The sequence below is a fragment of the Nyctereutes procyonoides genome, unplaced genomic scaffold (assembly GCF_905146905.1).
Source record: "Nyctereutes procyonoides isolate TBG_1078 unplaced genomic scaffold, NYPRO_anot_genome, whole genome shotgun sequence".
Taxonomy (NCBI): Eukaryota; Metazoa; Chordata; class Mammalia; order Carnivora; family Canidae; genus Nyctereutes; species Nyctereutes procyonoides.
Window position 1 is genome coordinate 2,988,577 of NW_026575041.1, and position 24,383 is coordinate 3,012,959.

At 39.5% G+C, this 24,383-nt stretch overlaps 1 protein-coding gene across 4 annotated transcripts in view; it reads right to left on the reverse strand.

Moving 5' to 3' along the window:
* The window catches only part of C2CD3 (C2 domain containing 3 centriole elongation regulator), a 146,828-nt gene that overhangs the window by 32,711 nt on the left and 89,734 nt on the right, over window positions 1–24,383 (reverse strand). For all 4 annotated transcript variants that reach the window (XM_055320669.1, XM_055320668.1, XM_055320672.1 and 1 more), the window contains 4 exons: window positions 12,702–12,840; window positions 10,066–10,130; window positions 5,707–5,912; window positions 3,683–3,816 (listed from right to left, as the gene is read on the reverse strand). In XM_055320669.1, the coding sequence (XP_055176644.1) occupies window positions 3,683–3,816; window positions 5,707–5,912; window positions 10,066–10,130; window positions 12,702–12,840 (544 nt within the window). The remainder of the gene's footprint in view (window positions 1–3,682; window positions 3,817–5,706; window positions 5,913–10,065; window positions 10,131–12,701; window positions 12,841–24,383) is intronic.

Below are 24,383 nucleotides of genomic sequence, written 5' to 3' on the forward strand. Positions count from 1 at the left end.
GAGCCTGACGTGGGACTCAATCCCAGGTCTCCAGGATCAGGCCCTGGGCTAAGGGCAACGCTAAACCAGTGAGCCACCCAGGCTGCCCATGTGTACCTTCATAATACTTTCTTACAATTGCTTGTATTTCTGTGGTATTGGTTATTATTTCTCCTCTTTCATTTGTGATATTGTTTGAGTCTTTTCTCTTTTTTGGATGAATCTGGCTAGAGGTTTATCAATTCTGTTGATTTTTTATTTTTTTCAAAGAAATAGCTCCTGGTTTCACTAATTAGTTCTATTTTTTTTTTTAAGTTTCAATATCAATTATTTCTGCTCTAATTTTTATTATTTCCTTCCTTCTGCTGGTTTTGGGCTATGTTTTTTCTTCTTTTTAGAGCTCATTTATTTATTTATGTATTTAGATTTATTTATTTATTTATTTATTTATTTATTTATTTATTTATTAATTAAGATTTTACTTATTTATTCATGGGAAACACACAGAGAGAAGCAGAGACATAGGCAGAGGGAGAAGTAAGCTCCCAGTCAGGAACCTGATCCCAGTATCCTGGGATTACACCCTGAGCCGAAGGCAGTCGCTCAACCGCTGAGCCACCCAGGTGTCCCTTTCGAGCTCCTTTAGGTGCAAGGTTAGGTTGAGATTTTTCTTGCTTTTTTGAGGGAGGCCTGTATTGCTATCAATGTCCATTCTAGAACAGCTTTTGCTGCATCAAAGATTTTGGACCATTGTGTTTTCATTTTCATTTCTCTCCACATACTTTTTGATTTCTTCTTTGATTTCTTGGTTGACCCATTCATTGTTTAGCAGCATGTTATTTTGTACTCTTTCCAGATTTTTTCTTGTGGTTGACTTCTAGTTTCATAGTGTTGTGGTCGGAAAAGATATATATGATTTCAATCTTTTAAAATTTGTTGAGACTTGTTTTGTGGCCTAATATGTGATTTATTATGGAGAATATTCCATATGCACTTGAATACACATTCTTTTCCTTATACCAGTAGCACACTGTACTGTTTACTGTAGCTTTGTGTTAAGTTTTGAAATTAGGCATTTCTTCTTCATTCTTCTGCCTATTCTGTGTCCTTTGAATTTCCATATGAATTTTTGGACGAGCTGGCCCATTTTCATGAAAAATCAAGCAGGGATTATGATAGAAAGTGTGTTGAATCTACAGACTGTTTTGGGGAATTAGGCCATATTAAGTTTTGCAATCTGTGAACGTGGGATGTCCTTCCATTTATTTAGAACTTCTTTAATTTCTTTCAACAATGTTTTGTAGTTTTCAGAGAATAAGTTTTGGACTTTTTCACTTACATTTATTTTTAAGCATTTTATTCTTTTTGATGCTATTGTAAATGGAATTGCTTTCTCAATTTCATTTTGGTTTATTCACTGTTGATGTACAGATAAACTGATTTTGTGTATTATATTTTAAAATGTTCTCAGTTTAGAGGTGCTGGGGGCTCAGCTGATTAAATATCTGACTCTTGATTTCAGCTCAGGTTGTGATTTCAGGGTTGTGAGATTGACCCTGTGTGGAGCTCCGCACTCAGAGGGGAGTCGTCTGCTGGAGGATTTTCTCCCTCTGCCTCTCTCCCCACTCGTACATGCTCTCTCCCTCTCTCTCTGAAAGCAATAAATAAAACTTGAAAAAAATGTTCTCCGTTTAAATTAAAAAAAAATTAAGATTTTATTTATTCATTCAGGGGGGGGGCGCAGAGACACAGGCGGAGGGAGAGGCAGGCTCCATGCAGGGAGCCCGATGTGGGACTTGATCAGCCTGATGTGGGACTTGATCCCGGGTCTCCAGGATCACACCCCAGGCTGCAGGCGGTGCTAAACCGCTGCGCCACCAGAGCTGCCCTCAGTTTAAATTTCTAATACGGTAAAAATAGGTACAACTTACCTAAATAAACCTCTTTGAGGTCATCAATAATTTTTAAGAGTATAAAAGGCTTCTGCAGTAGAAATGTCTGAAAACTACTTTACTGAGGTATAATCAGTTTATAATAAATTTCACATATTTAAAGTATACAATATGAGATTTTTATTTGCGTTATAATTTTTTATTGTGACTGAAAAATTATTGACCAAATAACCCTTTATTGGAGAAGTACCAAAACTATTTGGTCTAATTATAGCATAATTTTGTGCCATAATATTGAGTTTTGACATATGTGCACATCTAAAGAAGCCATTAAAACATTAAGATTATGTACATATCTATCACCCTTAAAAGTTTCTTCTTGTCCTTCATAATTCCTCCTTTTTCTTGTTCTATTCATCTTCTCTTATCCCTAGACAATTACTGATTTGCTTTCTGTCACTATAGATTAGTATGAATTTTCTAGAATTTTATATAAATGGAATCAGATACACGGGACCCTCTTTTGTCTAGCTTCTCTCTCAACATAATTATTTTGAGGTTTATTTTGTTGTATATCAGTATTGCCTTTTGCAAAGTTTTTGAGTGTCATTTCATTATATGAATATACCACAATTTGGTTAGCCTTATTAGATGGCTAGCTGGATCAGAATGTCATTTTGATATGATCCTTCTGAAGTGGGAACAGGGATATATATTTTTTAAAGATTTTATTTATTTATTTGAGAGAGAGACAGAGACAGAGAACATAAATGAGGGAGAAGGGCAGACAGAGAGGAAGAAGCAGGCTCCCCACTGAGCACAGAGCCCATTGTGGGGCTCGATCCCAGGACCCTAGCATCATGACTGGAGCTGAAGGCACCTGGGTGCCCCTGGAACAGGGACATTTTTATGTGGACAAAAACCAAACCACTAAACTTAGCTTTTACAATTACTAGTGTCTTCATTATCAACCTATATTTCTATCCTTGTACCGGTACCCTATCCTACCCATGTGTCATGGATTGGCTATGGTCAAAGTAACACCCATAAAATAGATAACAGAACAACTATTTTAGCCTGTGATCTAGGATTTGACAGACACATGGGATCCCTTTATGCAGAGGGCAGAGGCATTTTTCATGTGGTAAGCAAGTAAAGAGCTACAGAGCGTTGAAATGGGCCTTTGAGTGGCTAAGTGGTATAGAGAGTGTCTTTCTGGACTACTCATAATTGTTGCTGTAGGAATGGCTGTGGTAGGGGAAGATCCTTTACCTTATTCCTGAAGTAGAGAGACACAGGAAAGAATGGTAGAGGCAGGGGGATGACAAATGGCACTAGGGCCTGGAAGGAAGTGGGGTGAAAGTAGCAATGTTGTTCCTAGACCTTGCCTTTTGAGAGAATGGAATATGTTCTAGCCCTGATATCCATATGCATGTCCATGGTTGGCATGGGGAAGCAACAGGATGGGTCAGTTGCTTTTTATAAAATATCCTGGTTCCTATATTTGGAAAGGGAAAGATCTCAGACAGCTGATTACTGATTTTAGGGATAAAAGTTAAAAGCCTTTGAGGAAAAGAGATAAGTGTTCTTTCCACTGAAGCTACCCTTTTGATAGCAGTAAAAGTTCTAGTTTCCTATCTTATAAAAAAAAAATTGTTTTTATAGGATCCTGGAGTTCCCAGGGGTTGTAACAGGAGATCAAAGCTCTTTCCCTGTCTCTGGTTTCTTCCTCCAATAAAGGAAAGAGAGAAATGACAAGTCAGTTAGCAGACGTACAACTCTCTATTTCTTCTTATCAAAAATTCACTCACCTCTCAGGAGAGGAGAAATCAAGTTCTTTTGATGAGGTGTGAATAAGTTGTTCTGGGGTCCATTTTGCAATGCAGCTGGGGAATGCAGCATACATATCAGAGGCAGGGAAGGAAAAGGGGCTATATATTGGGATCTGTAGAAATAATGAGAAGAATGGTACACCTGTCACCACAAATCCTTTTGGAACAAAGCAGTATAAACACATTTGTAAATTTGTGTTTAAAAATTTATTATATGTAGATAAATAAAATTTGCTGAGTATTTTCTATGTCTTGAATGCTGCAATAAGCAATTTATATGCATTTTTTTTTCATTTAAAATTCAAAATAATCTTATGAGGTAGGTACTATTATTATTCCCAATTTATGTACTATGCTATCAGATTGCTTTTTTAGTTGCTTTGTTTGTATTTATGCTCCTGCTCTTCCAGCTAGTTTGTGAACTTCTGACTGGATATCATTTTACTTTACAAGTGAGGGTGATGTGGCTGTAATTACTTCTTGACTACCAGGGCTGACATGAAGGAAAGACCTTCTTATACAGCAACTGTTTAACTGTTACTTTCTCATGTGGTCACTCATGCATTCAATATTTACTGATGCCCACCCTGCCAGACCCTGGGCCAGGCACACATGATAAGGGAAATGTAAAACCCCACAATCTTTGCTTTGATAGAGCTCCCCTATCTGGGACAGTCTGGAAAATTCTCCTTTCTTTTACAGTTAAACTCCCTGAAAGAGTTTGTCTGTATTTACCACCATGATTTTTTTTTATAGGAACAATGATTTTAATGTAATAGTTTTTAAAATGTTCAACCAATGTAGTTTCAAACTCCATGCTGCAATTAATCTTATTTTATTTAAAAATTGAGATACAGGGATCCCTGGGTGGCGCAGCGGTTTAGCGCCTGTCTTTGGCCTAGGGCGCAATCCTGGAGACCCGGGATCAAATCCCACGTCGGGCTCCCGGTGCATGGAGCCTGCTTCTCCCTCTGCCTATGTCTCTGCCTCTCTCTCTCTGTGTGACTATCATAAATAAATAAAAATTAAGGGATCCCTGGGTGGCGCAGCGGTTTGGCGCCTGCCTTTGGCCCAGGGCGCGATCCTGGAGATCCGGGATCGAATCCCACGTTGGGCTCCCGGAGCATGGAGCCTGCTTCTCCCTCTGCCTGTGTCTCTGCCTCTCTCTCTCTCTCTCTGTGACTATCATAAATAAATTAAAAAAAAAAATAAAAATTAAAAAAAAATAAAAATAAAAATTGAGATACAGCCATTTGTGACAACATGGATGGATCTAGAGGGTATAATGCTAAGTGAAATAAGTCAGAGAAAGACAAATACCTTATGATTTCGCTTATATGTGGATCTAAAAAAACAAATTAATAAACAATCAAAAAAGCAGAAAGAGACCCATAAATACAGAGGACAAACTGATGGTTTCTTTCTTTTTTTTTTTTTTTTAAACTGATGGTTTCTACGGGAAGAAGATGGGCGGTGGACAAAATCAGTGAAAGGGAGTGGGAGATACAGGCTTCCGGGTATGGAATGAACAAGTTGTGGGAATAAAAGGCACAGCATGGGGGTAAGTCAATGGTATTGTAATAGTATTGTATGGTGACAGACTGTTAGCTACACTTGTGGTAAGCATAGCATGGTGTATAAATTTGTTCAATCACTGTGTTGTACACCTGATACTAATGTAGCATTGTGTGTCAACTATACTCAAGTAAAACAATTTTTTAAAAATTGAGATATAATTAATGTATTATGAAGGTCACCCTTTAAAATTCAATTCAGTAGTTTTCAGTATATTCAGAGTTGTGCATCCATCACCACTGTGTAATTCCTCTATGTACACAACCGTATAATTTTTATCATCCTAAAAAGGTTATGAGATCATTATGAGACACAAATATATAATGTGTTCTGTAAGCTGGAAAGTACCAAGCACATGTAGAGGATCTTCTTATAGATTTTGCTCAGTAGAACCCTTACTGGTTAAGAATGTGAATCAGGATACGTACCAGTGATCCTGGGGTCTCCATCCCACGTCTTGATTGTCTTTCTTCTTTGAAGTGCATCAAACTCTCTAGAGGGGAGATAGCAACTTTTATCTGCCCCTGGCACTCTCCACTGAAGTCTGTGATGTTGTACCAACCACAGACAAACTGGAAGCCAGAAAGAAGTGGGGAGAGGTCCACTGAGGCAAAGCCAATCACCCTCTCCTCATCTGTGGGGAAAAGAGAAGAGCTGGGCAGTGTGGCTGGGCATGTCTTGCCACTGACATTAGAGGCTGCACACAGAGAAGCTGATTCAGGGGACTGTGGGGCGGGACAGGGATTTCAGTGATTCCAAAATCAACAGAGAGGACAGATAATGAGAGAGACTGGCACACAGCCTGCTTTCTACTCTTATGAATTCCCTTTTTGAATAGCAGGGAAAAGCTAGCAGGGTTGAGTTTTTGTCCTCTTGATATAGGCAACTGGAAAACAACCTTAAACACAGGAAACACTTCTTTTTTCCTTGTTATCGTGTCTCCGTGATTTTTCTCAGGGCAGTGAGTCTTGAAAGAAGTCATTTGAAAGACCATCACCTTTGGAATTATGAGGGATTTGCATTTTCCCATTCATACTTGTCTGTATTTTCCAAATTCTCAATAACCCACATATGCATTATAGTTAATTAAGAACAAAAGTGATATAAATCCCAAAAGAAAAATAACCCCCTAGAAAACCTGTACATGGTGCAAAATAACAGCTTGGACTCAGGCTTGTAAGAGGGCTGCCCTTAATGAGTAAGACCCCTTCTTGGTTGGACAAGCAACCATGCTATGACCTTTGTTCTCAGACTCATTGCTTTTTGTTCCTTATGTCTGACATGAAAGTGGCTGGGGACAAACAGACCCGCATTCCTCTACAAGTTGTTTTCTATGAACTCCATTCCTGATAATGAGTATCAAAGGCTGACTACCAAAAATGGACACAATTCTCAGTTTTCAATTTGCTAAATAAATCAAAGAATGCAATTTTTTAAGAATGGTCACTAGTTTCCCAGTTTCTTATACATGCTGCTGGTAACACTGAACTCATTACACACTGTTTAACATTTGTTTAGACAGCTTGCTCTTCTTTAAACTGCGACTCACCTAAAAGCTGAGGCCAAGCATCACTTGTTTTATGTTCTCTACACTCTCCATTCCTGGCATAAATCTTTCCATGTACTGAGGAAGTTAATCAACCTCCACTGAGAACACAAATGAACTGGCCAATGTAGAGTGGGACAAAGAAGCAGAGCACCACAATAGCTAATCTGAGTGTGGCTTTGATTTGAAAACACATTATTATAACTTCCCAAACCTTAAGTCTCATATATACAATGAGAAGGACTAATAAACTAGATTTAAGATCCTCTTCAACTTGGACAGTCTTTTTTTTTCTTTTAAGATTTTATTTATTTATTCATGAGAGACACAGAGAGAGAGAGAGAGAGAGAGGCAGAGACATAGGCAGAGGGAGAGGCAGGCTCCATGCAGGGAGCCCGATGTGGGACTCAATCCCAGGACTCCAGGATCATGCCCTGGGCCGAAGGCAGATGCTCAACCACTGAGCCAACCAGGCGTCCCTCAACTTGGACAGTCTTAAGAGTCTAGGAATGTTTGAAGTTGTGTTCCTCAGAGTAGGAGTCAAGTAGTTCTTACCCAATGGGAGTGAAGAATGATGGCTAGAACCATTATTTTGCACTCCAAAGATTTTTTTATAGCTTTGCAAAGAAAATTAATCTTGTTTTATTTGGTTAGCCAAACATAACCTGTTCTTGATAGACTGTAACTTTAGGTAACACTTTGAGGGTTCTGCTTAACATAAAAGCACAATATCTTAAATATACCTGAGGAGAAATCAGGCTAAACTGATCATTGAGAAAAACAATAGCTTTGAAGAGCTCAAGTTTAATATCGTATTTAGTGGGTCAACTCATCATTCTTTCTTTATAGTTTTGTGTTCTAATGACTTCAAACTTTCTTCATACTCTTTCTTTACTCTAGATTTTTGTATTTGCTGTAGCCTCTGACTATATTATGTCATGCCCCTTCATTTCTTGCTGACGAATGCTCCAGGAAGCCTTCTCTATCATCCTCAGTCTGAGGCAGATATCCCCTTCCAGAACACCCTATATTTGCCTAATCATACTATCCTCTAATTGTCTCCCCCATAGGGTACAAGGTCTGTGAGGACAGAGACCATGTATGTCTTATTTTACCTTTGAATCCCTAGCACCTAGCATAGTGCCTGGCATACAGTAGGAACTCAAATATTTATTGAACACAGCTGGGTCTGGTTTGCATAGCTGAGGCTATGTGGAAAGGATGGAGTTAAGGGAAAAGTCATCTATTTCCACTGAGAGAGCTAGACAAATGCGGTCAGCTGGGTCTAGGTGTTTCTCAATCTCTGTTTACAACAGGTTTTACAGGATTCTCTGGGGGTCCTGGAAGATAGGGAATGTATTTTGTTCTTCTCTGTACTGAATAGCCCTAGCATAGTACCTAACACATAGGAAGCATAAAAAAAAACAGCTCCATTTATTAAGCACCAATTATGTGCCAAATACTTTATAAATATTATCTCTAATCCTTATAAAAACCCTACATGGCAGGTACTATTATCCTAATTTTATTCAGAAGGAAACAAAGGCTCAAAGAGGTAAAGTGTTTTAGCTTAGATCATATAATTTATAAATGACAGAGCCAAGATTTGAATCCAGGTCTGTATAAGACCAAAGCTTATTCTTTTTTTTCTTGTTATACTAAGTGCTGAATTGAGTCAAACCCTAGTCTGCTTGACAATCTCTGGAGTACTTTAGAGAAAAGAGAAGAATAGAAAGCCAGAGAGGAGGGTGGAGCCTAAATACAGCAGGAATTCCTTGTGTTGATTCAGAGAAAATGGATTTATGATCAGTTCCTGCCACATTTATGAGGTTTGGTGGGGGTGGGGGACATAAGTGAAACCAAGGCAGGAGCATGGGACAAATCACTGAAATAAGGTTCATGGCATCATTTTGAAACAGAAGCACAAGAGGAGAGCCGGAACTGCTCTCAGGTCTTTATTTTTTTAAAGGATTTTACTTATTTATTTGAGAGAGAGAGTGCATGAGTGAGGGGCAAAGGGAGAGGGAGAAGCAGACTCCCCACTGAGCAGGGAGCCCATTGCGGGACTGGATCCCAGCACCCCTGAACTGAAGGCAGATGCTTAACTGACTGAGCCACCAGGCACCTTATTCTCAGGTCTTTATTAGCTCTGAAACTTATCACTGGCAAATAAAAACTGTAATGCTGTAGATTCAAAACAACTGAGGTCTGGAAACTAGATCCTAGCAAGAATGTTAAAAGAGCTAGATTTATAGGAAGGATTTAAGACAAAATTTTCTAAATATAGAAGCTGTGAGATAGCTCAATGTCCTCATCCACTCACCTTTCTCATCCAATCTTACTAGCATGGTGAAGTACAAAGGGTGAAGGCTGTATAGCCAGTCAACTGGGTTCAAATCCTCATTCCACTAATTAATATGATCTTAGTCAAGCCCCTAAACTTCCTTGGGGCTCAGTTGTTACATTTATAACACTGAATGAATTATGTTTTTGCCTTGCAGGATTAGAGAGGCTTATAAAGCTCTCAGCACATTGCCATTCATGAATAAGAATAAAAACTGAGATGGTTTTACTAAGTATCTGGCACTCATTTAATTCTCCCACTGAGGTAGGTACTATTATCCCTATTTTATAAATAAAGAAACTGAAGGAAAGAGAAATTAAGTTACCCAAGTCACACTACCTTGTAAGGGGTAAGAACTGGTATCTGAATTCCAAGAGTGTTACTTTAGAATCTGTGCTCTAAATATTGTTGAATTACACCTCTTAATAATGGTAGCTGAATAAAACTAGGTTCAAGGACCATGCTGTCAGTACCTCCATCCTGGGGAGGCTCTTAAACCAGATTCTAGTGTTATGTACTGCTTAAAAATGCTGGGATCTTGGTTAATAAGCCAGAGTCAACAGAAGATAAAACATATAAAGAGGACGAAATCACTTGTGTGTGGCAGGCTGTACACTGTGACTGCTGAAATACAATTGGAAAGATTAAATGTACTTGGACTTCTGCACTAAACAGGCAGTCCAAAAAAATGACATAACTTCTAAGGATTTAAATTCCATAGGAGAATAATGTGACATTCTTGAGATTCTCTCTAGCACATATTATGAGCTCCTTGCATCACAAGTGCCATGGTTTGGTTTCACTTGGTTAAAAAAAAGAAAGGGATTGGGAAATTGTCAACAGTATGTGAGCTTATTTTCACAGCCAGAACAGATATTCACAGAATAGAGTTCTTACCTCCTTTATGCCAAACTTTGAACACCAGAGTTTGTTGAGGGTCCAAAAGAAGCTCTTTTGATAGCCTGTTAAGAAAAACATGGAAAATTGACTCCAATTAAAAAAAAAAGAAAAAGAAAAAGAAAAACAACCACCACAAATTAATTGTGTAGGAAGCATCTGCCATATGAAACTTCTATTTGAAGAATATCTTGTAGTTTGCAAAGCACTTTCCTAACATTTTCATTTCATATTCATGGTCATCTTCTAGGATGTGTTTTTACCATAACAGTTAAAATGAGGGATGGAAGCTCAGAGAGAAGTAACTGGCCAAGACTTGAAATCAGGCTCCCCTGATGCAGTACTTTCCTGTCTGATGTTATCTGCCACATTCAAACTCTTTATCTCAGGACGAGAGGAAGTGTGGAAAGAGAGCACCTCAAGATGTAAGGGAACAGTTTTACTGGAGCAAGGTAGGGATTCTTTCCATCTGATGTGGAAAGAGGATGGTGGGAAGGGAGGAAGAGGGGAAAACAACACCCACTGAAGGCCTCCCGTAGGCCAGGCATGTGTAATCTGCGCAAAAGCCTGGACACGGGCATTATTACCCCTGCTTTACAGATGATAAAGGTGGGCTCAGGGAGGTGAATTGACTTGCTCAAGGTCACACGAGAGTCAGTAAGTGGGAGGGATAGTATTTAAAGCTTAGTTTGCTTGATTCTAAAGCCAAATTGTAGACAGGCAAGGCACCAAAATAAGAAAGTACCCAATTTTCATACCAGATAAAGAAGTGGATATGGTATTCAGTGAACATCTCTTATACATTTTATATGAAGTGACTTCTGTCATTTTAAAGTACAGAGACTTGGAAAGTTCCAAACCAGGTGCCATTGCTCCAGGAGCTCCAGGGAAAACCAAGAGACTTAATTTCCTTCCCTAGATACTCCTGGGGAACTGAAGAGAATCCACTTCAAGACCAATGAGAGGCCTTGTGATAAAGTGAAATAAGTACTGTATCAAAAATCTGAATTCTAGCCGGTGGTCAAAATACCTACCTCTGAATTCCTGCTCTAGTACTGTCACCTGAGTGACCCTGGGAACTAAGACTTTTTGAGCCCTGTTTTTCTTACCTGTTAAATGGGATACTATTTTCTACCTCCAAGGTTGCTAGGAGCATCAAATGAATGTTTTGTGATAGAGCAACTATAAACAAAACCATTATTCGTTTTTTTCTTCTAATCTTCCCTCTGCTATGAACAGACTATGTAACCTCCCTGGTCCACAGTTTTAACTTTAAAGTGAGGGGATGAAATTAGGAGACTGTCAACGTCCTTCCGTCAAGTCCATAAAGTTAAGCTCTGAGTGAATAAATCATCTTCACTTAGAAGCTTTGCCCCCTAGCCTCCTGCCTTTTAAGGCTGATTTGATATTTTAGATCTCAAGCACCTTTCTGTAATTTCCAGTAGCTCACCATAGATAGTAATGAGTTGTCACTGTAGTTCTAGCTCCTGACTCAGGTCAGTCTCTCAAATTTCAAAACACTGAACATGTGAGCAACTGCTGAGGCTCAATTAGGTACATAAATCATGTGAGAAAATAGCAGATCAGACACCATGTGGTTGTGCCTAGTGTTGATGGTCAAGAGAGAAACTTTATAAAAAGGTGATACAGTATAATGGTAACAATAGTTATACTAGAACTCATGCTTTTAAGGACGATGAAACAGATAATGAAGAAAAGGGAGGGTGAGCCCTGCACTGCAGCAGCACTGGGCCTGTCAGCCCCTGACCTCCAATATTCGAGTCTTCCAAAGGAGGTATAACATTCCTTGAGTACCTGCTATGTATCATGAGGTAATTTTCCTAAAGGTCACCTAATCTGGACCTCACAATAACCCTGTAAAAATTAACCCCCCCTTTGCAGATAAGGAATCTCACTACAATGAGATTACATTGATTACGTTACAATGTAATTTGTTCACACTACTAGTAAATGACAGAGATGGGGCTGGAGGCCATATCTCTCTTGGTGCAAAGCTCAGGCTCTTTTCATTGTACCAGAAATCTTTTTCAAGGATATGCAATCCATTGCCTTTCCTGAAATTAGTTTGCTCTGCCTTCTTCACCTTAGGTAAATTGTGTACATTCTTCAATACTCAGCTGAATTATCTTTTTTTTTTTCTTAGCTGAATTACCTTATTTTAAAAGCCTTCTCTGAACTTATAGGTTAGCCTAAATTACCTTTCTGAGATGCACTAGAATCCTTTTTTACTACCTTTACAGCACTTGTCACATTCTATTGTATATTTTCCCAGGTAGATCATGAACACCTCAATAGCAAGGACTATTTTAATCATCTTTAATTCCCAGTCCCTAGAACAAGGCAGGGAATATAAGAGGTCTTCACTGAATAGCTTTTGAGTTGTATGGAATCAAAAGAGCTCAAAAAAAAAGTGAAAAAAAAATACTGTGGTAAAACCTTTAAACCACTACTAGCTGTGAATTCATAAGCTCCAGGATTAAATAACTGCTTGATAAGAAAAGCATTTTCTAGGTCTGCTCAATATTGTTGGGTCTGTTACATTCCTTGAACTGAGTTTGTCTCTTGGAACAAAAAGTGGATTCTGCAAGACTGATGGGATATCATAAAATACAAACCTTGATTGCTGTTGAAAATTCCAGATGGGGGAATCTGTGTTTTCAACCACTTGGGTGTAGACAGGAGATGGCTCATCAGCCGTTGCAAAGGATACACAACAACTGGGTATCAATACTTTTCGCTCTGTCAAGGGACTCCCTGAAATAGAACACAGTGGAATGACTGACTTTAGGGTGCCAGAAAGAATGTCTGGAATCCTTCTATATTATACAGGTATAAGAAGGACCATTCCTAGCCCTCTCCTACGTTTGGGTTACTATGTGCCAGGTACTGTTCCAAGTACTATATATGTATTAATTCATTTAAACCTTACAGCAACCTACCTGTGAGGTGGGTTTTATGATAATTCCCATTATATAGATGAAAAAGCTGAGGTACAGAAAATTTAAACATCTATTAAGTAGTCACACGTTTATTAAATAATAGACCCGAGAGAGTAAAATCAAGATTCTGGCTCTAGAGTCCAAGCTCTCAGACATATTTTGTATTGCCCCTACTAGATAAAGAAACATAAAACACTCAGTACAGTGCTGGTGTTAATTCTACAAGATCAAGTTTCCAATGTGGGGGACTCTTTTAGTCTCTCCTAAAACAAAGTAAAATAGTTTTCTTTTTCTCTTTCCTAGAAGAGTAGCAGCACGTAAGGGTAAATCTGAACTAGAGGGTTATAAAGAGGCAATATGAAAGCATTAAGGCTCTTCATTTCTTAAATTCAAAACCCAAACACAGAAATCAGAATGTGTATTTTTCACATTTTGCTAGCCTGTGTTCCAGTCCTAATGAGGACCTAGAGCAGTTTTTCTTCAGTCATTTTCATTTTACCCAAAAAATCACTTCTGTGTATGTCTGTTTTGCAGGGGCTGACAAATGAGGTCCACACAAGGAAGATGAATGTCCTGAATTATATTCATACAAATTTAACCTTAAGAGTTATGAGATGTAGAGAGCATACTTTTTTTTTTTAAGATTTTATTTATTTATTCATGAGAGACACACAGACAGAGAGAGGCAGAGACACAGGCAGAGGGAGAAGCAGGTTCCATGCGGGGAGCCGACATGGGCTCAATCCTGGGTCCTCAGGATCATGCCCTGGGCTGAAGGCGGAGCTAAAGTGCTGAGCTATCCAGGCTGCCCGAGAGCATTCTTTTTTTCCTCTTTTCTTTTCTTCTTCTTCTTTTTTTAAAAGATTTTATTTATTTATTCATGAGAGACACAGAGACAGAGAGAGGCAGAGACACAGGCAGAGGGAGAAGCAGGCTCCATGAAGGGAGCCTGATATGGGACTCGATCCCGGGAGTCCAGGATCACGCCCTGAGCCAAAGGCAGATGCTCAACCGCTGAGCCACCCAGGTGTCCCTAAGAGAGCATACTTTTCATATAAGATCTCAATATGTTGCCTAAGTCTACTTACCTAGATTTCTATTCAAAGAAATATAATTGTTTGTTGAGGACTCAGTTTAAGTTAGAAAGTGTAACATTAAAATTTTTTATTTTATATGTGAGTGGAAAAAAACAACATAAAATGAAGATGGTTGCTGAAACTAGATAGTCTATAACTGAGCTGTTTAACAAGATAACCACTAGCCACATGTGGTTATTTAAATTGATGAAAATAAATAAGATGAAAAATAACCACTAGCCACATTTCAAGTGCTCAATAGTCACATGTGGCTAATGGCTACCATTCTGGACAGAAGATGTAGAACATATCCATCATAGTACAGAGTTCGTTTGAAGTGCTGAATAGACTATATAATATAGGCTACATATTCCATAAGATCACTTTTAGCTCTCAAGTGCTATGAATCTCAGGATTACAGATGAAGGAAAGAGAAAAGAATAAAAAAAAAAGGAGTATCTAAAACATAATTTATACAATCAGAGGAACAAAAAACTCTCATCATCATTATTCCCATAGAGTCTCTCAGCACCCATGATGTAAAATGGCTGGAGTGAGTTCTTTCCTCTAACTGGATACCCCCTGGCACAGCTGCTGTCTCTCTCTCTTACTTAGCCTTACCTTTATCTCTTTCTTCCACTTTTCTCAGAAAGTCTTAAGCTTTTCAACTGGTTTCTTCCAATAACATGTCATAAACCCTCACAACTATGTAGAGATAATCTACCTCTCTGTTGGCAGTTCCCACAGCATTCTGTAATAATTTGTGTGTCTGTGTGAGAGATCTCTGACTGTGGGGAGTGGGCCCAAATCCCTTACGAAAGGTTTGCAGACTGACTACTACCTTTGTCTATAGACAGTTGCCAGGGTTGAAGAAAAGAGAGAAGCTGCCTTGGTCTGCCTGCATTGTGCACCAGCAGAGGACCACATCTGCTCAGGAAAGCTCTGAGAGAGATCAACAGAGAGGACCAATTGTGGGTCTGAGAGGCAGGACCTTAGGTTCCTGTGTGCTCTGCCACTCATTTAGCATGACTTGTCAGACACTTCATTCTGGTGCTCTGGGTATCAGTTTTCTCATCTGAAACGTGCACCCAGTTGCTTCCCACAATGAAATTCTATGATTCTAGACATCTACTAGTACTGCTCAGCACTTTCACTCATACTGCCCACCTCTGCTCTACCCCTTTTAAGATTTGTTATTTTTGAAGATGCTATCTCCTAAAGGCCTTGAAATAAAACTATTATTTTGACTTTGGAAGAAAAACTTTCCTTACTTAGTCTTGAATAGAAATATTCCTTTCAGCCAAACAGGCAGATGACAAATCAGCTTGAGAAAGCAAGTTATCAGGTTTCCCTGGCTCTCTCCTTGTGGGTGGAAATTCAGGTGGGCCTGTTAACATTTCTGGAAAAGGTCAAGTTCTGAAACACTTTTGGAGGCAGCCTAGAAGAAAGCTGCTATACTTCCCACAGGCTGGGATACACATCCAGAGCAGTTATGAAAACTTGAGATGAACTAGCTTTACCATTTTCACTAGATTTCCTGTGTTTTACATAAATATATGCATCAAGAAAGATATAATTGTTTCAAAGAGATTAAAATAACAGCCCCTTATGTTTGGATAACACCTTATAGCTTACAAACTTTTCATATATACTAAACTTATGCTGATAACATACCTGAAAATCACACAAGATGTGTCTCTAATTCACAAGTAAGGCAACCAGGGAACAGAAAGGTAAAGTGGCTTGCTCATTGCACACCTGTCTAACTAGCATTTGGAAGATGTAGCTAGGTTTCCTGACTACCTACTCCAGGGGTTTTCTATTGCAATAGGTCTAATTAACTCTGGTTAAGAGCTCCCCCTCTGGCCTGGAATGAATGCATGAAAACTTTCCTCTCAAGCAATGCTCAAATCTGTATATTAACAAAAACTTGGGATGCCTGGGTGGCTTGGCGGTTTAGCGCCTGCCTTCGGCCCAGGGCATGATCCTGGGGACCCGGGATTGAGTCCCGCGATGGGCGCATCGGGCTCCCTGCATGGAGCCTGCTTCTGTCTCTGCCTGTCTCTCTGTCTCTGTGTGCGTCTCTCATGGATAAATAAAATCTTAAAACAAACAAACAAACAAACAAAAAAAAACTTAGTACAGTTCCATTAAATGGATGTTAACTAACATTTTCTTTGTGTCACACATGCCCAGATGAGTCAGGTTTGATTCCTGATTTGGGGGGGAGACAGACAATTAAAATAAGAGAAAGACCATAGCAAAAGTGCAGGGAGCTGTAGGAACTCAGAGGGGCTCTTGACACAGCCTGGGTAGGTTAATGATACTTCAGATTATGAGGCTGATGATACTGTAGATAATTTTGGTTTTTACTGAGTATAACTTAGATTACCCCAAATAATTTTACCTTTCTGTTCCTCAGTGCCTTATTAGTAAAACAGGGCTAGAGACACCTATCATCTCTAGTTTAAGAAAACAAATCTGAAGAATACTGAAGGTGATTCATAAAGAAAGGGTCTAATAAAAGTATTCAAGAAGCTCTTTCATTGGGCGGCCCTGGTGGTTCAGTGGTTCAGTGCTGCCTTCAGCCCAGGGCGTGATCCTGAGACCCGGGACTGAATCCCATGTCGGGCTCCCTGCATGGAACCTGCTTCTCCCTCTGCCTGTGTCTCTGCCTCTCTGTGTGTCTCTCATGAATAAATAAATAAAATCTTAAAAAAAAAAAAAAAGAAGCTCTTTTATTTTCAGAACCAGGACTACAGAAAGTTCAAACTTGCTTCAGATTTAAGCTTTGCTGAGGGCAAAGCTCATAATTTAGGGCTTTTTGTGAATCTTCTGCACGCAGCCTTGCATGTGAATTGATTTTCACAAAAGCTTGGCAAATTATGGCTGACTCAGAGAGTGTGGCATGACCTGCCCTGAGCTATATGTTCCCAGATGAGGAGAGTTGATGAGAATCTTAAGAGATGAACTTGTATGAGCATCACATTTTATAGCTGCAGAGAAGGGAAATGGGTTTGCTCAAAGCCACAAAGCAAGTTAATGGCTTAGCTAGGGTCAGAACCCAGTCTACTGACTCCTATTCCAAAACTTTTTCTATTATATTATCATTTGGAAGGCACATTTCAGAGAGATGATGTGCAGGTCTATAGTCTCAGGACCAAACACAGGGTTTGACTGGCACATAAACTTTGTGGGAGGAAAGAATATATGGGTCTATTACTGAGGGTGGGAATCAAGAGACAACAGAGACCTCTGAAAGTCAGATATCCAACCTGATGAGTGCTCTGCCCTAGAAAAACAGAAAGAGGCCAAATAACAAGTGATTTATAGATTTGTAATTCATGCCAGAAATTTTAGAGTTTTTTTTTTTTAAGTATCATATTCACAAACAAGAGGGCATCATTACAATTGCTTAGCTGCATAATGAAGATCAGGGTGCTAGGGCACAGAAATAAACAACACACAGTCCCTGTCCCCCAAGAAAAGACAGCTAGTGGAAAGATACATTTGTAGACATTTTCAGTGCAGACTACAGCATATGAAGGAGGAAAACTGTTGGCGTAGGGGTGGTGGTATGGAGAGACAGGGGGATTTAGAGGGAGGTTTTGCACTAAGAGAGATATCAGTAGGCTTCAAAGTGTTGGTGTCACTTCAGTTATTCTCAAAAGACAAGGAGTAAATGTGTTGAAAAGGAGAGAAAAAAGGCATTCTAGGAAAAGAGTATGGTCACAGGCTTGGTAGTAGGAGAAAAGGGATTTGGCAAAATGTAAATTGTGGAATTAAGAAATGGTGAAAGATGTGGCAGGAAAGACTGATTAGGTCACATGAATGCTACTCTGTTGCTGTCACTCAGAGTACAGGGGATACGACGCCAACAAAGTATTTTCAGTTGAGAGAGGTCATATTTGTTGACCAGACATATAACCTCAGCAGCAGAATGAAAAAGATAATGAAAGAGAATACTGGAGGCTGTAACCATTGAGAGGGCTATCTCATTAGTCTCCTGAGGCCTGACTCAGGCCTGAACAAACAAGGTGGCACTGAGAATGGAGAAAAGGTGACAAATTTTCTGTGCAAGAGGCCATGATCTTATACCTTATATTGGACACAGTGGAACTTAATAAGTATTTTAAGTATTTGTTGAATAAATCTGCTAATCCCTGTGACTTATCCTCTGTTAAATTCCCCATAAGCAATTTTCCTGCAGGAGAGGCAAAGTAGGAAATCAAAGAAGATATTAAGGAGAAGGTGGCTTTGGACTAAGGCTTCATTTTCATCCACTTCCTCATTTAACAAATATTTTTTGCTTACTATGTGTCAGATGCAGTCTTAGGTGTTGAGGATTCAGCGTAAATAAAACAAAACATACAAACAAAAATCCCTGTTTCTATAGGACTCATATTCTTCCAGGTAGGACAGAAAATAAACAAAACTCACTATTAAAGGCTACAGACAAAAATAAGGCAGGAAAGACGGACAGGAAATGTTGGGGGAGGAGCTACAATTTCATTTTATTTTATTTATTAAAAAATATTTATTTATTTATTCATGAGAGACTCAGAGAGACAGGCAGAGACACAGGCAGAAGGAGAAGCAGGAGCCTTGCAGGGAGCCGGATGTGGGGCTCGATCCCGGACCCTAGGATCACACCCTGACCCAAAGGCAGATGCTCAACCACTGAGCCACTCAGGCATCCTGGGAGCTACAATTTTAGATGGGTGGTCAGGGATGACCTCATGAGACAAAGTTATTTCATTTTTTTTTTAAGAGATGACTTTTATTTTTTTTAAAGATTTTATTTATTTATTTATTCATTCATTCATTCATTCATTCATTCATTCATTCACGAGAGACACAGAGAGAGCGAGAGAGAGGCAGAGACATAGCAGAGGGAGAAGCAGGCTCCATGCAGGGAGCCTGACATGGGACTCGATCCTGGGTCTCCAGGATCATGCCTTGGGCTGAAGGCAGCGCTAAACTGCTGAACCACCCGGGCTGCCCGACAAAGTTATTTCAATAGAGACATGCCAGAAGTCCAGAATATTCAAAGCAGAGGAGCATCAGATCCAAAGGCCCCAAGGCAGGAGTCTGCTTATATTTCAGAAAAAGCACAGAGGGGCCAGCACGGTTGAAACAGGGTGAATGAGGGGAAAAGCAGGGATGCCAGCTGGAGCTTGGTAGCTGGGGGAAGGGAGAAAGGAATCCAGGCTAAGAAAGGTGTGTGAACAAAGGCCCAGAGAATGGTTTGTTGTTTGTTGTGGTAGGAAAGCAAAAGGAGGCCACGCACTACTGGAAGCAATCACCATTGTGCCATTCTTAACCACTCTAAAATCATGTCAGTCAGTCTTAGTTGAGCCTTTAGTTGAGCTCAGTAATCTTATCTATTTTTCCATGATTCTAATGGCTCCCTTGCAATGACCAGCCAAAAGAGGATCAACTGCTATCACAATCCCCCATGCCCTCCCTAAGCAAGCCCAGAACATATCCTTCCCCACTTTAATACCTTTGTTTCAGTTGAAATATCCACCTGGAGTTTTATCCTCACGTTTTTGAAATCCTATTCATTCTAAAAAGCTCTCCTGATTTCTCAGACATATTTTATCTCTCTGTTCTAATCTCTCTAAACACTAAATATTATAGTGGCCTTCAGAACATTTTGCCTGTTTTTTAAAAAAAGATTTTATTTATTTATTTGAGAGAGAGAGAGAGAGTACAAGTGGAGGAGAGAGGAAGAGGGAGAAGCAGACTCCCCACTGAGCAGGGAACCCAATGTGGGGCTCGATCCCAGGACCCCAGGATCATGACCCGAGCTGAAGGCAGATGCTTAACCTACTGAGCTACTCAGGCACTCCACATTTTGCTTTATATACCATTAATCGTGTAGTTGCTAATCTTAACAGGGTTATCAGCTCTTGGGAGGAGAGAAACTATGTGTCATTTGCTCTGTTCTCTCTGTACCTGGCATTGGCCCTGCAGAGATTTACTACTTGCTAAATTGAACTGTCATTCTTGCAATGTAAGCACAGGACTGGGTATGCAATATATACCCACTCTAGGCTAGAGAGACTAGTAAACATAGTGTAGACAGGATTAATTGGCAAACGCAGTCATATCTCCTACTTGAAAGGCAGAAAATGTATATAGGAAAAGAGCTTCAGATCCAGACATAGCTGGGGTCAAATCCTGGCTTTCCAGAGCTTATTAATAACTGTGTAACTCAGGTACTTTATCTTTTGGAGCTTTATAAAATGGGGTAGGTACTGTAATCTATTCACACCATAACTACACTTGTGGTAAGAATTAAATGAAATTACTAATGTACAAAAATGAGAACAGAACTTGGTATAAGAAGTGCCTGGCTGGCTCAGTGATGCCTTCAGCTCATGTCGGGATCATGGGGTCCTGGAATCAAGTCCTCCATCAAGTCCTGCTTCTCCCTTGCGTATGTCTCTGCCTCTGTTTCTCATGAATAAATAAATAAAATCTGGAAAAAAAAAGAACTTGGTATGAGGAGATAATAAATTATTGTCATACTACCTTGCCAAGTCATATTTTAAAAATGTAACTTGCTGTTCTTCTTGTAAGCAGCCTGGGGTGATTTCTGAAAATGGTTCACTATTCACTTGACCCAGAAAACCCTACAAAATCATGCAAATCAGAAGGTTCAAATCTTTGGGTTCACTCTAAGAACACATGTAAAACTGCCCAGGCCATCAAGGTATGCATATCTGAAAAGCCACCAAGAATGTGAGATGTCACTTTGCAGATGGAATGTGTGCCATTCTGTTGCAACAATGGTGCAGTTGGTAGGCATGTCCAGGCCAAATAATAGGACTGGACACAGGGTCAGTGGCTCAAAAAGAGTGGTGAATTTTTTACTGCAAATGCTTAATAATGCAGAGACTAATGCTGAACTTATGAGTTTAGATGTAGATTTTCAGTTCATTGAGCACATCCAGGTGAACAAAGCTGCCAAGATACAGTGTAAAACTTATAGGGCTCGTGGTCCGATTCATCCACTCATGGACTTTCCCTGCCATACGGAGATGCTCCTTACTGAATAGAGCAGATTGTTCCTAAACCAGAAGAGGTTGCACAGAAGAAAACGATGTCCCAGAAGAAACCAAAGAAACACAAACTTATGGCCTGGTAGTAAATTCTGCATAAAGTAAATGCAAGTTAAAGTAAAAACAACAAAAAAATATAACTTGCTAATAGAAAAGTTACACGTATATTCATATTGCTTTGTATTTATACTTTTACAATATGGGGACTCCCCCTAAAATGGAATGTAATCCTTATCTTTATATTTGAAATTCTATTTTCAATGCAATAACAATAATAAAACAAAATGCAATAACAAAAATAAAATAAAATTCTTAAAAAAATAAAAGTTTTTTCTGCTTTCCTTAAATTCATTCATCTATTGATTTTTTCTCTTTTAAAAATTTGTTTTTATACATTATAGTCAAAAATAGACTGCTTTGGCAGGTTGGTAAAAAGGCAAAAATTATTTTTCAGTTTTGTGACTCATGTGAGATCTTAGTATCTTTAATACAGGAAAGCACGGACTGTACTTGAAGAAGACTTTGTCCTAAGATAAAACATTTCAAGGTCTCAAAGGTTATGAGACGGATGAGAACCTCAGAGGTCATAGCAGCTTATACTCCTGGGAATAATGCCTGTGGGTGGTATGTACAGAGAGAAAAAGAAATGAAAGCTAAACAACAGTTACTATGGCATGAGTTTTGTTTCTGTTCCAACATAGCACTAATTGAGAGAGGCCAATACAGAGATGATAGGAGCTAAGGAGGGAGGCCAAATGAAAAGATGTATATTGAAACCTGAACTCATAAGGCTTTGGTTGTCTGGCTCACACAGCCATCACACATCTCAGAACTGTTAATTCCAACCATTTATAGATGAGAAATTTAAGAGAGACAATAATTTGCTCCAAGTCACACACATACACAGCTGGGAATACACAACAGCTGAGGATATTTCTACTAGAATGTAAACTCCACATGAGCACAATTTTTGTCTGTTTTGTTCATGCTTTATCCCTAGTATATGGACAGTGCTTGCACATAGCAAATACTACAAGTCTTGTTGAATGAATGATGAGTGAACAAATAAGATAAGGTCTCTGCTCTTAAACAGCTCATATTTAATAGAGAAGAAAACCATGCAAACAATTTTAATACCATGTGATATATGCTGTGATAAAGAGGGCAAAAAGTGTGAAGAGAGTAAACAAGAGGGGGCCCTTTATGTCAGGGAAACTGATTAACAGTGAGTCTTAAGAGAGGAGTTGGAACTAGCTAGGGGAAACAGAAGGGTGATGGCAAACAGAAAGCTTTAGGAGACATTACAAGGTTGAATAAAGAGTAAGACAAAGGTTCTTTGTGCCACAGACTCCTTTGGCTGTCTGATACAGTCTACGGGTCTCTTCTTTTAACAGTGTGTGTATTGGGGCACCTGAATGGCTTAGTTGGTTCAATGTCTTGCCTTTGACTCGACATTTGCATGGCTCGGGTCATGGTCCTGGGGCCCTGAGACAGAGCCTTGCATCAGACTTCCTGCTTAGCAGGGAGTCTGCTTCTCCCTTTCCTGCTCCCCCTGCTTGTGCTCTTTTTCTGTGTGTCAAGTAAATGAATAAAATCTTCAAAAAACAAAAAAACTGTGTGTGTGTGTGTGTGTGTGTGTGTTTGTGTGTTCTGAGAGAGAGAGCAGGAGGGAGAGGGGCAAAGAGAGAGACAGAATCTTTTTGTTAAATTTATTTATTCATGAGAGACACAGAGAGAGATAGAGACATAGGCAGAGGGAGAAACAGGCTCTCTGTGGGGAGCCTGATGAGGAACTCGATCCCAGGACCCTGGGACCACGCCTGGAGCTGAAGGCAGCTGTTCAACCACTGAACCACTCAGATGTCCCAGAGAGACAGAAACTTAAGCAGGCTCCATGCCTACTGTGGAGCCTGACGTTGGGGCTCGATCTCACAACCCTGCAACGAACTGAGCTGAAATCAAAAGTCGGATGCTTAACTAACTGAGCTACTCAGGCGCCCCAATGTATGTATGTTTTTTAAAGATTTTTTTATTTGAGAGAGTGAGAGTGAGGGAGAGAGCAAGAGAGAGCAGTAGTAGGGGGAAGAGGCAGACAGAAAGGGAGAAACAGGCTTCCTCCTGGATAGCAGAGAGCCAGACGTGGGGCTTGATCCCAGGATTCCAGGATCATGACCTGAGCCAAAGGCAGACACTTAACTGACTGAGCCACCCAGCCACCCTGTGTATGTGTTTTTTTTAAATGCATAATGTAAGGTACACAGGATTACATAAAAGTTGTATTAGCATCATTATCAAAACACTAAAAAAGGTAAGACATGCTAATATATTTGCTTTATTAATATGTTACAAGATCTAACTGTAGGTTTTACAACTACTGTAATTTTAAAGTAATGATAGGTATGAATGATACTCTAAGACATTTGCAATAACTACAATGTGATATGAAAATACCTGTGATTTCTATTGCTAACAACCCCACAGGTACTGTCAATATTACTGGGTCTATTGCCTATGTTCACAACTGTAGGAAATGTTAAATTTTAGTTAAAGGTTAATAAAATTCAGATGTGATTATTTTCCTATCCAAGTTTGCCACCTTGACTTTTATCTTTGGGTCTCTTGGGGCTTAGGAATCCAGTGTTAAGAACTCTTGGTCCCAGGTACATAATGAAGAGGGCCTGAGTTGGTATCAATGGAAAGGATAAAAGAATCCTAGAGAAATTTAGAGATAAATTTAATGGATTTGATGATTTGACAGTGGATAAGGAAAAGAGAAATACCTTAGCTGATACTCAGGTTTCTGGATTTATGATATGCAAAATTAATATAGAAGTGGCAATGTCGGGTAGCCCAGGTGGCTCAGTGGTTTAGCACCACCTTCAGCCTGGGGCCTGATCCTGGAGACCCAGGATCGAGTCCCACGTCAGGCTCCCTGCATGGAGCCTGCTTCTCCCTCTGCCTGTGTCCCTGCCTCTCCCTCTGTTTCTATGTCTCTCATGAATACATAAAATCTTAAAAAAAAAAATGAGTGGCAATGTCCACTTCAGTTCAGAAAGGCTTTCATGTTGCTTAAACCTTTAGGCTTGAGAAATATAATAATATTTTTTTATAATAATAATTAAGATGGTTAACATTTGTTGCAGGTTGTCATAATTTCAAAGATTTGTGAAGATAGGACAAATTCAAAGATTTGTGAGGAGTCAGATACATAT